General features: G+C 34.2%; 1 protein-coding gene across 2 annotated transcripts in view; it reads left to right on the top strand.

Annotated features, from left to right (window-relative positions):
* Nucleotides 1–16636, top strand: part of LOC134529298 (ATP-binding cassette sub-family B member 6) — a 118773-nt gene that overhangs the window by 83779 nt on the left and 18358 nt on the right. For both annotated transcript variants that reach the window (XM_063363205.1, XM_063363206.1), the window contains exons 10-12: nucleotides 7753–7958; nucleotides 10313–10520; nucleotides 11454–11632. In XM_063363205.1, the coding sequence (XP_063219275.1) occupies nucleotides 7753–7958; nucleotides 10313–10520; nucleotides 11454–11632 (593 nt within the window). The remainder of the gene's footprint in view (nucleotides 1–7752; nucleotides 7959–10312; nucleotides 10521–11453; nucleotides 11633–16636) is intronic.

The raw sequence follows: 16636 nt of genomic DNA, 5'->3' as shown, positions 1-16636 counted from the left end.
CTATCTTTTATATTTAAATAAATTGTGTCATGCGTGTGCACTTGTACAACAAAAACAGACGAAGTGTTGAACAGGAATTAGCCTGTAAATGAAGTGGTGATTGAATAATTATAAAACATTCAAAATATTTTCAAGGAAAAATATACGAAATCGCACACAGCCGCTGCGTAGGGAGCCGACCGCGCGAGTGAGCCGCGTGGCACTTTATTTTGTGACATTGACTCCCCTCCCGCACCACAGTGACGCTGCCTAGCTAGCCGAGCGGGGTGTGGGCAGGGCGCGGGAGCAGAGGCAGGCGGTGGTGGGAACGCGAGCGTCAAGAGAGACACTACGATGACGGACAGTTGCTAGTTACTGAATTACAAAGATAGAAAAATTAAAATACGTTGCTTAAATTATATGGTTAATAAATAACGCGGTTAAAAGTAGCCTATGCTCATCAGGGATAGAAAAATTAAAATATGTTGCTTAAATAATGTGGTTAATAAACAATGTGGTAAAAAGTAGCCTATGTTCAACGGATAATGTCGGCTTCTAATGGAAAAAGAATTTTTCAAATCGGTCCAGTAGTTTCGGAGCCTATTCAATACAAACAAACAAACAAACAAACAAATCTTTCCTCTTTATGATATTAGTATAGATATCAACATATATACATATGCAGACAAACCTGAACATCCAAGGCCAGTAGTCCAGAATGTGCTGGTTTGTGTAATACCAATTTTGAACTAGTCTTAAACTTTTAAAGATACTCTGAGATACTTATTTATTTGAAACTATGAGTTTTAAAGTGAAACAGAAATGTTTGGTAGGTAACTGTGCCTAACCTATTCAGAGATTTTTAGATTTTTGCCTATTTTTTATTTGTATAACCATTGTATTTTCAGAGAGAAATTAGATATTAGTCTGTGGCATAACTGAGTGTTATTATTTTTGAATTAACACTAATTAAAATTTGGCATTTATTTGCCAATATAATTTTTATTGTGATTGTGTTTTCCACCCACCCTTATAGTCACAGTATTGTTTTGCTATCTACAGTTTATTGCATATAGCATTTTTCTTATTACATGTATTACAGTGTTTTCAGATTGATGAAAAGGTCACGTTAAAGCCACGCACATACCACCATTTCAGAGTGGTATTGCAGTCTAAATATAGATATTTATTAGAAACACAATATATATATATATATAATCTTTTTTTCAATAATTTTATTATAAATGCACAGTACATAGTATGTATGGTTCTTTTGAATGTAGTGTTTGACCGACTAGACAAATTTTTATTAGTTCTGAACATTTAGTGAGACAACATGAAAAACCAGGGAAAAATATGTAAAAAAACTTGGAATTTGAAACTGTTTGGAGAATGGCCACTGTGAAGCTAAGTCAGACATAAAATATAAGTTCCTGTATCCTCAATTACTAATCGTCCCAGATGCCTGAATAGTAAACACGTTTTGTTTAGGCATCATGTATTAAACTATAAGTAATGGTTTATTAATATTTTGTACTGTGCTTATTTACTGAAATTAAATATAAAACAGGTGACGAATACTGTTTTTTTTTATATAACCTTTGAGAAATTGGCACAGTTTCTTGACATACAAACGTTTGACAATGCACATCAAAATATTATTTACTAAAACTAATATCTAAACTCTTGAAGCAAGCGTTTATTTTTGCGGTTTGCTCAACAAGTCGAAATAATACTTAAATGAATATTTAGTACAAATTATAATTAGACATCTGAAGTAAACAATAATTAATTAATTTACCACGGCTTAAGTCCGTGAAAATGGAGCAATAAAAAACACTAAAGTATTCAGTTACCTCTGAGAGAAACAAACTAGCAAGCAAGAAATCAAAATGTTCAGTTAACTGAATGAGTTCAAATCAAAGAAGAAACAATGAATAAAACAAACAAGAAGTGAAATTAAAACTGACTAAAATGAATGCTATCTACAAGCCACATAACACAAAAGTTTACCTAAGCAATTTACACAAATAACACTTAGCATGCACATTGCACAATAACATTACAGAAACATACCAATTCGTCATGGACAATAACACAGGTCTGCGATGAAAAAGTTTTTAAAATAAATTTATCACAAACATGTAGATGTTGGTCTGTATATATCAAATATAAACTTTGTTTTAACGTATCACGTCATTCTTTTTGCATATAGATAAATATATAATAGTTTTTTTTTTTTTTTTTTTTTTTTTTTTTTTTTTTTTTTTTTTTTTTTAATTGATTTCATGATCTATATTTCTTTAATATATATTCTATGACCGACCATCCTATAGTCTATTGTTACTAACCTGCATTTCCCCTGTGAGAAAAAGTATCAAAAAATAGTTTTATGTAGTCTATGACCAATCATAGTGGTTTAAACTGCAAAAAAAAAAGTGTAATAAAAGATTGTTTTATTAAATCTGTAACCATGGCTCCTCGGAGTTGCAAAAACAATCCAAATGTATTTTGCTATATTTGCGGACAATATACAATAGTTAAGCAAAGATTAAAAATAACAGACTTTGTAAAAAAAAATGCTTATTATGCTTACTTCGGAATGAGGTTATGTTACCAAGAGAAACAGTGGGTTCCGCATATAGTATGCTGGCTATGTGTTGAAGTGTTAAGACAGTGGACTTACGGTAAATCAAAATCATTGTCATTTAGTATTCCTATGTTGTGGCAGGAACAAAATAATCATACAGATGATTTTTATTTTTGTTTGACCAATGTAACAGGATATAATTCTAATAACCGCGCCAAAATTGTGTATCCTGATGTTTTGTCTGTAACAAAGCCAGTTCCACATGGACCCGAATTACCCATACCAGTTCCTACTAACACTAACAGCTTCGAAACGCCTTTATCACAAAACTCAGAACAAAGTGATCATCTGCAAAGCAGTGGTGAAATTTTTCACCTTACAAATGACCCTCGACCTTTAAAACGGCAAGAACTGAATGATTTGGTACGGGATCTTGGATTACCTAAGGACGCTGCAGAAATTCTCGGTTCTCAACTAAAATAAAACAATTTATTAGATGCTGCAACTACATTTTACTAGTATCGAAGCAGAGAACAAGAATTTGTGGAGTATTTTAAGAAAGAGGATAAGTATTTTGCTGCGATATTGGCGGTTTAATACAAAAATTCAATATTGAATACAATACACAAGAATGGCGACTCTTTATCGATTCTTCAAAAAGAAGCTTAAAGGTTGTCCTTTTGCATATCGGCAATAAATTTGCATCGATCCCTGTAGCTCATTCAGTTTATCTTAAAGAAACTTATGAAAACTTGAAAAATGTTTTGGAGAAAATAAAATACACCGAACACAAATGGTTAGTTTGTGGTGACTTAAAAATCATATGCATTCTTCTTGGTCAACAGCAAGGCTACACAAAATTCCCCTGTTATATTTGTGAATGGGACAATAGAGCAAGAAATTTACATTGGAAAAAAACTGATTGGAAAATTAGAATGGAATTGAAAGTTGGAGTAAAAAAGTCATCAATCCGAGCTTGATGGATCCCGAAAAAATATTGCTTCCACCACTTCACATCAAACTTGGTTTGATCAAACAGTTCGTAAAGGCATTACCATAAGATAGAAATACTTTCAAGTATCTTTGTTCATGTTTCCCTAGCTTATCTGATGCGAAGTTGAAAGAGGGAATATTTACGGGACCTGATATCAGGAAACTGATTAGGGATACAGAATTTGAAAAAGTGATGACAACCTTGGAACGAAATGCCTGGCATGGCTTTAAAAATGTCGTATCTAAGTTTCTAGGCAACACAAAAGATCCTGCGTATAAAAATATTGTCCAGGAAATGTTAAATGCCTGTAAAAATTTTGGCTGTAATATGAGTCTGAAAATTAATTTTTTGAAGTCTCACATTGATTGTTTCCCAAAAAATCTAGGCCACTACAGTGAAAAACAAGGTGAACGGTTTCATCAGGACATAAAAGAGGTGGAAAGAAGATATCAAGGCCGTTGGGACGTTAATATGATGGCGGACTATTGCTGGATGATGCATAGAGATGAAATAAAAAATAAGGAAAACCAACAAAACGCAGCTTTTTTTCAAAAAGAAAACATTATTGTTTTCTTCATGTATACCTTAATGTTGTATTTTAATAGCTATAGACTCAATAAAACTTTATAAAATATTCTAAAATGATTCTCATTCATTTTATTAAATTTCTGTTTTGTTCTTTTTCGTATTCAAATACTATATCATCTAAATCTGATAAATGTGACATGGTATATATGATATGAATACCGTTTTCTATTACTTTTAAGACAATTAAAACAAATATTAACTATTTAACAAAAAAACTTTTCAAAAAAAATTTCGCAGACCTGTGTATTTGATTCTTACTCTCAGTAGATCATACTCAACTGGGATGTCCGGGACCTTGCTGCTTGTCAACTGGCTCAGCCACAGGTACAACGGTTACTGGGATTTTGGAACAACGATATCTTGTACTATTTATTTCTTGAAGACGTGTACACTGCACCAAATTCGTCCACAAAATCACCGTCTGGATTGTCCTGACGAATACTTTTGACGTCTGTAATTTGGTTGATGTGTGCAGTCTGTTGGGCGACACAATTTCTTAACCAGAAAATATACAAATTTTCCAAATTATTTACCTGAATTTTGCTTCCATACTTAACACACAAAACTGTAGACTCGTGGAATGGTTTAATCAAAAAAAGTAGAGCTATACAGTCTCTTTCTTCTCCAAAGTCGAGACACAGTCGAATCTAGGACGATAATTTCTTAAAAATTATACGCTCCACTATGTAGTCTAGAAACTACCAATGATTTAGAAACTACAGATTATTCTATGCATAAATTCATATGTCTCGATGGTAATGATATCCTTTACATAATTCTCACCCATATTTCACAAATATAATATTTTCTTGACAATAAACTCAAAAGTCTCCTAATTTCACACCATTACTTTGTAACAGTTCAGTAGTTTTAGATGTAATTGAGCTTAAAAATACGAGTGTTATATTTTTTTCAATCTCCGATCGGCTGTAATAAAAAAACGGGAATGAATTGGGAAATTATTTTAATGTCAAAAGAAACGTACATCTTTACTCTATTTTTCCACATAATCACCGTGCAGATTGAGGCATTTGTCGTACCGATGCACCAGCTTTCCAATACCCTCTGCATAAAATGATGCCTCCTGCCTATTCAGCCACGTTTTAACAGTGCCCTGCAGTGTGATTACAGTTTCATTTCTCCATGGCATGCTCATTAATCGATACCCTAATCGCTCATACACGAATCGACACGTCTCGTAGTGTTTACCCCCTTCCACCAACCATGTGGAGCGGCCAACTCACACCTCAGTTGAAGCTTGGTTATGGGAATGTCAACATGGCTGCAACGAAAAACTGTACGGCGAAATGCGAGCTGCGTGGAGTCATCCGTTTCTTACAGGCAGAAGGGCACACTGCAGCAGAAATCCATCGCCGAATGAGTGTTGTGTACGGTGAAAACTTTATGAGCGATGGCGTTGTGCGAGAGTAGTGTCGGAAATTCCGCGAAGGCTGTATTGATGTTCATGATGAAGGTGGCCAAGGAAGGAATTCGGTAGCAACAGATGAAACAGTTCAGAGAGTTGATGCAGTTGTTCGTGAGAGACGTCGATTCACGATTTCAGAACTGTCTGAACAATTTCCGCTCATTTCAAGGTCAGTCCTATACGCCATTGTTACAGACAATCTCGGATACAGGAAAATCTGTGCCCGATGGGTACCCAAGATGTTGACTGACATCAACAAGGAGCGGCGAATGGCATCAGCCTTGTCGTTTTTGCTGCGTTACGCAGACGATGGTGAACACTTTTTGACTCAAATTGTGACAGGTGATGAAACATGGATTCATTTCGATAATGAAGAAACAAAACTTCAATCACAACAGTGGATGCACACCTATTCTCCAAACAAGCCGAAAAAGTTCAAACAGACGTTCAGCACCAAGAAACAGATGGCTACAGTGTTCTGGGATCACCAAGGTGTGCTACTGGTTGATTTCATGGAGCCAGGGATAACAATCAATGCTGCTGCATACTGCGCGACACTACGACGGCTAAGACAGTCGATACGCAACACGCGGAGAGGAATGCTGACATCTGGTGTTGTCTTGCTTCATGACAACGCCCGACCGCATAGTGCCGCCGTAACACAACAACTCCTTGCAAGATTTCGATGGAAAGTGTTTGATCACCCTCCTTACAGTCCGGATTTGGCACCGAGTGACTATCACCTGTTCCCCACGTTGAAAAAGTGGCTTGGAGGACGATGCTTCAACACCAATGATGAACTGCAGAGCACTGTTAAAACGTGGCTGAATAGGCAGGAGGCATCATTTTATGCAGAGGGTATTGGAAAGCTGGTGCTTCGGTACGACAAATGCCTCAATCTGCACGGTGATTATGTGGAAAAATAGAGTAAAGATGTACGTTTCTTTTGACATTAAAATAATTTCCCAATTCATTCCCGTTTTTTTATTACAGCCGATCAGAGGTTGAAAAAAAAAACCTCGTATGTAGTCTTTACTACGCTGCTCCCCAGTCAATATTTCTAGATATAACTAAAAATTCAAACTAAACATTCTAAACTAAGAATTTTTTGTTTTCAGTCCACAGTCTTTTTTTTTGTGTTTAATAAATCCAATTTTTAAACAAATAATTTTGTGATGATATGACAATCGTTCATAGAGAAGTTACCTTTACAAATAATTTTTTTGCAAAGATAATTCAACCAAATAAAATATGAAAATTTATACATTAGAGTAATGTTTGAAAATAATTAAAATAAAAAATATAATCACTGAAACGTTTCTCTACGCCACCCTGATTATTTTATGGGTTTATGTTAACTGTTGAATTTAAATTGCACACTTGGTGGTACTCACACTGCTGTTTCATCCATTATGGCTGTCAAGGCCTAGTTTCTTATCTGAGAGTGAGTCAAATCAGAGCAGTATTTTTTTATCACTCTGCACTCATAAACACCACCCAAAAATTGTTAAATAGCATTTAGTTAAGCAAGGTTGCATGCATTACTTTCATGTCCAAGACCGAGTTGCCTTATGGCTTATGTGATGGTTGAAATTTATTTTACTGTTTTTAGTACTAAAAGCAGAACCTTGTTTTATGTACAGTGTCGTCGTGTATGCCGAAAAGTACAGTATTGAGTAGGCTTCTAGGAACCCTGTTTTTTTTTTTTTTTTTTTTTTTTTTAATTCAAACCAAATATCAAGTTAATCATAAATATCAAATATTTTTAAAATAAAATTTAAACATACATTGAAACTATGTTTTCACACTTCGTAGGAGTCCAAAATGTAAAAACACTGTACAATGAAAAAATATATATAAGAATTATAATCACAGGTTTGTTATATATAGAAAGCATGTATTACTGTATTGCAAAAAAACAAATCAAAATTTTGGAACAAATCTTTGCTTCATATATTTAAAACTTTTTTCATTTAAATTACACTTGCTGTATATAGGTAACAACTAATTCAAAAAAATTATTCAGTTTGAAATATTGCATAGAATATATATTATTCCATTTAAATTCAACAGTTTTAAATACTCGCAGACCCCTGGTACTGAAGTACCATTCTACCAGTAATGAAGTCCAGGATTGATTTAGTTGGTGTTTTATTTTTTATATTTTTTTTTTAGAAAGAAGAGTGGAGGTCAATGGTTACTCTAAACATCCTGAACACAGTTCAGAATGTAATTGTATGTGGTGGCTTGCTTGCTGGCTCTCTACTGTGTGTTCATTTGGTTGCTGTTCATCGAGAACTGACAGTAGGAGACTACGTATTGTTTTCATCATATATTATTCAACTCTATGTACCTCTCAACTGGTTTGGAACATATTACAGGTAAATAATAGTTGTTAAAGCTATAACCTATAAAAAATTATTATTTGATGCCCTAATTTAAGATAACTTTATACACTTGTTTATTAGTTTGCAGTTTGTCAGAATATTGAAGAAAAAAATTTTGGGGGGATTAAGACATTAATTAAATATATAAAATCAAAACTACCCAAACTCCATACACATCTAAAAAGTATCTTGTTAAAATATTAATATTTAAATTATTATTTATACACCTGTTTGAGTGTTAGATTAACTGGCTTTTATTTTACTATTGCCAACTTTAAAGATTTTTTCATAAAATGTACAAAATTATTATATTTTTACAATTTCACGATAGTTGCAAATATTTTATGAATTTTTTCACTTTGCATGAGATATGCACATGCGCACCCCTTTTTTTATGAGTCATGAAAGTGTCCCGCTATCTTATCTGAATTGATTGATCGATGGTTGTTTTCTTTGTTCGTGCATCGTGTAGTCGAAGGTGATGATTTAACAGTTAGTCACTATGTTGTACATATATAAATTAGAGCATTGTATTGTATTTCTCGCAATGAGCAGCCCAAGAAAACAATATGTGTACGTAGTGTTTTCCTAAAGAATATTCAGAAGCATACCTGTGTATATTAGTCGGACAAAGGACCCATACATGCTTTCTGTGTTATTTTTCGCTGCGATCTTAACACGGTAGTAGAAGTGACATTTTACTTCATGGGATATAAATTAAACATGTGAACAATGTGCAGTGCACCAAAAATGGCAAGTAAATTAGTGGCTTCTTCAAATATATGTAACTGAAGACTTTGTCACAAGAGCCGAATGTTTTATTACGTATGTACTTCCTCTTTGAACATAACATTTCTCTAAGCGCAGCCAACCTTGTGGGGGGACCCACCCTTGTTTAGAAAAATGTTTCCAAAATCAAAGGAAGCACAAAAATATGCCAGTGTTTGGACAAAAACAACCATTATAGAAGAAATGGTTAAGATTCAAAAGTAGTAATTGTGAACCATTTGCTGATGGGACCTTTTGCTCTAGCAACAAACGATACATATAATTCAGACTCCAAACTCTACCCATAGCTTGTGACATATTTTGATAAAAAAAAAGTTGAAAACTTAGTCTATTGCATTCTGTCTTTGCATAAATTAGAGGACGAATCTGCTAGCAAAATTATTGGGAATTTAATCATTAGTGAATATGAACATTTCGGCATTCCTTTAAAAACATTACTTTTTCTGCAGATAATACAGCAGTCATGATCGGCCATAAAAATGGCATGGTAGCACTTTTGAAATGCAAACAAAATAACATTTTTGTAATGGGCTCTCTTTGCCACCTCATCAGTTTAACTGCTGAGAAGGGCACTGCTTGTTTGCCCTTAAAAATTGATGAGGTTTTGAGAGACATTTTTTATTATCCTGAAAAGAGTGCAAAACACAGAGTGTTGAAAAAATTTCAGCAGTTTCATGGCAGCAAAACAAGGAAAATTCTAAAACATGTGAGTACAAGATGGTTGTCACTTGGCAGGAGTATAAGAATATTAGTTGTATTTATCTTCTTATACGTACATAACAGACTCAAGTCAGGGCAGCATGGTTCCTTTCACACAAGCATTTAGGTATTGGAGGAAAAAAAATGTGCCAAGCTTTTACTAAACTGTATTTAAAATAAGGTGAGTAGTTTTTGGTAGGTGCTTCAGTGAGCATTTAGACTTCGGCAGCTGGATATTCTGCTAAAATTAACAAAATTAATTTCTTTAGAATATTAGATATCCAGTGACATTATTTAGCTGTCTAAGTCTGAATGTTTGCTTGAGCACCAGTCAAAAAAGTCACCATATTGTGAACAAAATGTATCTTTTTTTCCTACATGTAAGTTAAATAAAAAATATAAGACCCCACAAATGTTGGATAGTATACATAAATAATATACTTTGCATAGCTACTGAATAAGTTTTATGAGTTAAGTTTTATGTTTCTGGACCCAACAACAGGAAAATATGATAATGTACAGATGTCTGTTCCTTCTAACAAGACAAGTAATTTAATCTTGCTATTACTCAAGTAATTTTGTTTTACATTTTCTTTTATATACAAGCAGTGGCTATTACGTAACTTGCTAAAAAAATTTCCCTTATTCTTATTTAGTGTGCGATATGCTTGTGAAACATTTACTCAAGCACTTAAATTTGTATCAATGTATGTATTTGGCTTAATGTGGCAAAATATTTAAGCGAAAACTTAGGTATTTGAGTTCGATTTGAATTTTAAAAAACGGTGTTTGCATCTCCGTAGTATATTATGTGTATTATTGATTACTGTACCATAAATATTTTTTTTTTTTGTTACTAGGGCAATTCAGAAGAACTTTGTAGACATGGAAAACATGTTTGATTTGCTCAAAGAAGAACAGGAAGTGAAAGACTTGCCTGGAGCAAGCACGTTGCTTGTCAAAAGAGGAAGTATTGAGTTCCATAATGTAAGTTTTGGATATATACCAGAGAAGGTTGTACTTCATAATATCACTTTCAGTGTTCAAACAGGGAAGACTTTGGCTTTGGTAAGTGTTTCATATTACCTTATAAAAATATTTTCTTTGTAAAAAATAGTTTCTGTTTGTGTGTTCAAAGTATAGCATCTGGTTATGTTCTTCCAAATTAACTTTATTAAATGTTTTAACATTTACATTTTCCCATAAAAACAATTTTTAAACCAATGTGTATGCTCTCAGAGAGGTCTTTAAATTCAAAATATCTGTGATATGTGTAATATTTTGTAAGCCAAGTATTATGATGATATGTTGTGTGAGGGTTGTGACATCATGTGCAGCGTGGAAATGTAATCTGTGGTACAGTGAGAGTTTTCCTGGTGAGATGATAGTGTGGTAGTTCACTATTGCCTTTGACAGTATGAAAGTGAAGAAAAACATGACAGTCTCCTGAACTCTAGGAAGGAATTTTTTCATCTTAAACTCCCATGGTGGTCAGGGATTTTAGCAGAGACCTTTCCCTACTGGTGAGGCCTTCAGTCACTTAACTAATGTCAGATAACAGATAGCATTTTAATGTTATAATTTGTTGCAAATGAAGAAGCAATGTTTTAACTCTTGTATCCTTTTTTAAGTACCTGACCATCCTAGTTTGAAGGTAACACATTTGTGATTGTGACTTTGCACATGAAGGAATGAATAATAAGCATTACATTACATATTGTGCAATGGGTAGACAAATATTTTTGTGTCGAGCATGTAGGTGAACAAATTGGCACAAGTATGTTGTGCCATCATGATAGCTGCAGGTGAGTTCATAATGCAAGAAAATTTGTGGGAACATAAGAAGTAAATTGCAAGCCAATTATATGTGTAGATAAAAACTTTATTAGTATTTTGAATTAAACAGTTATGTATATTATTAACGGTTTGTTTCAACTTTTGTGCATCAAAATGCAAAATATGATGGATTTATTCTTTATTTTTCTAATGTGCCTGTTGCAGGTGGGGCCATCTGGCAGTGGGAAGAGCACAATTATTAGGTTACTTTTCAGGTTTTACGATGTTGACACTGGAGCCATCTTTGTAGATGGTCAGAACGTTAAATTTGTAACACAGGCATCTCTACGGAAAATAATTGGGGTAGTGCCGCAAGATACTGTGCTTTTCAACAACACAATCAAGTGAGCAGAACTTTCTTAAGTTTCTTACATATTAGTTATGTTGATTTTGTATTTCCAGATGAATAAATGTTGTATAGAACATTTTCAGTACCATACAAAGTTAAATATAGTATATTAATTTTTAAAATTATCTGTAGTATTAAAATAATCAAAAAGTTAAATATAATTACTCTAATAAGATTATTTTGTCTTTAATTATTTTTTTTTAGCTTGAAAAATTCACATTCTGGTCAAGGATTTTAGCTAGGACCTTTGGCCCACCAGTCAGGCCTCCAGGCCAATTAACCAAATAGTCATACAAACTGTGCATTACATTGATAACTATTTAGCAGCATATATTTTTGTGAATGAAGCAACTAATGCTGTGGTAATGCTTCAAGGATTGTTGTGATTTAATATATCATTGTTTCTGTGGCTGTAGAATGGAATTTCTAGGAATATTTGCTCTTTTACCTCAATGCAGCCATATTTTGGAGGAAAAAGAAACAATTGAGAATAAACTAAGCATCTAAAGGAGAATGTCTAGCTTTTAGGTAGTATGTTTTTTATAGTTGTAATATTTCATGATAGTTAAATTGATTCAACATAACAAAATCTTTTGAAAAAAATTGGAAAATTCTCTAGACATAAATGTTCTGTTTAATATAAGTACATAAGGTTTGATCACAAATTCCTGTTCATTTCATGTTCTTGTTATTACTGGTCTTAAAGGGCTATTTCTGTAAGTTTATCATGATAGCTCTCTTGCATTTGTTGTTTTGCCACAAAATGTTTCGACAGGCATTTACTAAGTGTAATATATTAGGTATAAAAAGTTGCGCAAGTGTTTATAATCATCATTAATTACATGGCATTTTACAGCTCTCAAATAGCGTTTAGAAACTATCTAGCAAAACATTTTGTCAGGAAACAACAAATGCGAAAAACCTGTTGTGATGAATTTCGTAGAAATGTCCTTTGAGCAAAGCAATGGCATAAAAATGAAATTATTAACATTCTGTGGTTAATGTTTTTGCTGTGTATACAAACTATATTATGATTTTACAGTACCATTTGCATACCACCCCTCATAATTTCCCATAGCTGGAATTTTCCCACATCTGAAATAATTCTTCCTCAAAATTCTGGTTGAGGAGTGCACTATTGTAGCAGTACATACTGAAAATCTATACTTTGTTACTTAGTTAATAAACAAATGTCTATATCGAAAGAGAACCTGTATGTTATTTTTAGTATTTTTCAGTATATTTTTAATGAAATACTTTTTTTGCATCTAATTTTTGTTGATTGTTAATGGTTATTATTTATTATTTAGCAACTCATATTAATCTTGGACACAACATACATTGAAGTTAATGTCATTTACTTGAGGGCGTACCGGTGTTACGATCTGAATTATTTGTGGAAATAGTGGGCGCCACCACGTGAGTGGGCACGTGGACCTGGCTTGATGCTCTTACTCAAGGCGTTACGTACCCCGTGTGCGGCGAGATACTAGCCCTCCTGATACCTAATTCCACAGCTGTTCCTAACCGAGCCCGCTCTCAGCGTCGGGCACACTTCTACTTAACCGCAGTGGGCTCTTAGGGCATCCCACACGCCGCTGACTGGGTTAAGGACCCACGTGGCGCGCCCCCCCCCCCCCCCCCGAACACAAAGACACGTGACTCAATTAAGTTGGTTTTATTTATTTCTACGTTACACATCCTCATACAATCCTTCCTTGATACTGTTAAAAACGCCCGAGGCACGAATCGGTTTAGTTGAGGAGGCGGACCACACACGTGGCCGCCTCAAGCTTTTACTTAGAACACAGGTGGTTAAAAACCCCGGAGAGTATAGAAATCTCTAATTAAACAGCCCCATCGACCGAGAGAGAGCCCGAGGATGAAAGAAAACAATTTGAATTAATTAACTGAACAGAACTACTTATCGGTGAGACAGGGTGGCCACTCGACCTGGAAAACCTGGAAACTTGGAAATGTCAGGGAATTTTGTAGCTACAGGGAAAATCAGGGAATTTCATCAAAAATCTGGAAATTTTTGTTGAAACAGGATTTTTTAAAAATATTACTAGTAAAATAGAAAATGAAAGGTAGGATTTATGTTGAATTTGTATTTTCAAGACCTCGTGTTGTCTCGTAACATTTTGCGGCTTTCATACAATAAGTTGGTGCACCTGTCTCACATTTTATTTTATGGTTTGTAAATCCGTTATTCCGTTCTGTTGTTGGCATGATTATTAGGCCTTGCATATAACTATCTGCACATGGCTTGTTACAGGTAAATGGATAGTTTTTGTTGTAAAACTTTCTTGTGGCCTGTTTTTTTTTAACATTGTGAATAAAACAAGTTAGTGTATGTGTATACATTAATCCTTAAGAACTGTGTTTCATTATTTGTTTTTGTGTAAAAATGGCGGGATACGTCGATGAAGGCTGGCAAGTGTTTTTAGTTTTGGTACGTAAATATGTCGATTAAGGCTGACAAAATTTTTAGTTGTGGTACGTAAATATTTATTTGTAAAGACAAAGTGACAAGTTTTCGTCATGTCGTGCTCCAAACAAAAAAAAAAACTAGCTTTAATTATAAATGGCTTGCGTGTGAAAATTTTTCACAATGGTTACTTGAAGACGAGTCAAATAAATTTTCAGCCTGGTGTTGTTATTGCATGACTAAGTTCAGCCTAAGCAATATGGGAAAACAAGCACTGATAAGCCATATGAATGGAAAAAAACACAAAGAAGCAGCTGCAAACCGTAAGAAGTGTGTGGAAATAGACGTTCTATTAAAACATGGACAAAGCACATCTGAAGCTTCGGTTAGTTAGTACCCAACGGATGCCACTGAACTTGTTAGTCCAAGTCCAGTGACTATGCCTAAGAAAACTTTGCATGCTTTTCTATTACATGATAGCATAACCAAGTCTGAAATATATTGGTATTTGCATTCTGTGACAACATAATTCATTTAGGAGTGGTGCTAGAAGTGCTGACCTGTTTTCCAATACTTTTCCCTGACCGTGAAATAGCCAAGAAAATTCGACTTAAGAGGACTAAAGTTGCATATACAATAGTACATGGGTTAGGGCCTTATTTCAAAACACAGCTGGTGAAATTGATGGTGGCTCAAAAGCAGCAGATGGACCTAATCGTAAGATTTTGGGACTCTGAAAAAAATGAAGTTGCATCACAGTACTTTACATCTGTATTTCTTGGTTATACAATGGCTGCTGATTTTCTTATCCACTTTAAAAGCTCTCTGTCTGATATAAATTTAAGTAAACTGATACAAGTGTCAATGGATGGCCCAAATGTCAATCATAGATTTTTGAAAGATTTGTTATTTGACTTAAAAGGTGACGACCCTAGTAAGCCGACATTACTAGATATAGGATCTTGTGGTTTACACACTGTCCATTGTGCTTTTAAAGCAGCTATACATGGAACTAAGTGGGAGATAGTTGAATTTTTGAGAGCAGTCTACAACATATTCAAAAATGTACCTGCACGAAGAGCAGATTATATACAATACACAGATACAAGAATATTTCCTATGAAATTTTGTTCTATTCGTTGGGTAGAGAACAGCAAAGTTGCACTTCGAGCTATTGAAATTCTACCTTGTTTGTCAAAATTTGTGGAGTGTGCAGTGCGGTATAAGAAAGCATATACTAACTACTAGACAGAATTAATGTTTTTCTGTTGTTTCAAGATGTGTCAAAGACAACCTGTTTGGAGCAAAACTTGCATTCTTTTATTCTCTTGCAGGTTTGTTAGAACCTTTCTTGAGACAGTTTCAGACAGAAACTCCAGTGGCTCCATTTCTTCATTCTGCTCTCTTCTCATTGGTACACACATTGATGGTACGTTTTGAAGGAAGTTGTCATTAAGAAGAATTTTCTTTCACCAGGCAAACTTATTTTGAGTACAGATAACTTGCTACATGCAAAAAATGTTGATGTTGGTTTTGCTGTAAGAGATGCATTACAAAAAGCAAAAGGAGTGAAAGAACTTCAGATTTTGGAATTCAAGTAATGTTGTCGCCAAGCTCTAACTCAATGCACCACAAAATTATTGCACAAGTCTCCTCTGAAATTCAGACTAACTGAGGCACTGACATTTCTTGATCCTGCTGTTGCTACTAAATCTGTTCTGTTCAAGAAAAATTTGGCATCATGCTTGGAAATATTGGTGAAACACAATTGGTTATCTGGTGTGCAAGCCGACAGCATTCAGCGTGAATTACATCTTCTAGAGTCAGAAGAAGTGATTGGACACATGACTGCATTTGAAAAACATTCTCGCCTCGATCATCATTGGATGAAGTTGTTTAGTTCACACAATGTTTCAAGCCAAGTAGTTAATTTTGTTAAATTTCTACTGATAATTTCTCATGGAAATGCTAGTTTAGAGAGAGGATTTTCGGTTAATGGTGACTGTTTGATTGAAAATCAAAAAGAACACAGCCTTGTGGCATTAAGACATGTGCACAATGCAGTTACCTTAGCAGGTGGGGTTGAGCATGTAAAAATAACAAAATCAATGATGCAGTTTGTTAGGAATTCCCATGCAAAATACCTTGAGGCTCTGCAGACACAGCAAGAGCTGGACAAAATTGAACATTATAAACACCAAACCAAAAAGCGACAAGTAAAAGAACTAGAATTGCTGGAAACAAAAAAATTGAAACTGGTAGAAGATATATGAAGAAGGAAGTTGATGCCATCAATGCAAAAATAGACTTTATAAAAAAAATTGAAAGTTTAATTTAGTGTGTGTTTTTTATGTACATAATTTTTTGAACTTTCAATTTTTGAGGGTGTTAAATAATAAAGTGCCCAGTTGAAGAATTTGTTTGTGTTTGATATGCTACAAAAAATGCAAGTACCAGCAGCTTGAATAGGTATGTACGTAGGCCTGAATATATCTCAATTTTTGCTTTAAATTTTAATTAATATTGGAATTTTAACTAGGCCTACAGTGTGCATTTGTTTCTCTTTTT

The sequence above is a fragment of the Bacillus rossius genome, chromosome 2 (assembly GCF_032445375.1).
Source record: "Bacillus rossius redtenbacheri isolate Brsri chromosome 2, Brsri_v3, whole genome shotgun sequence".
Taxonomy (NCBI): domain Eukaryota; kingdom Metazoa; phylum Arthropoda; class Insecta; order Phasmatodea; family Bacillidae; genus Bacillus; species Bacillus rossius.
Note: the sequence above shows the minus strand (reverse complement) of the source record. Positions and strands in the feature narration are given on the sequence as shown.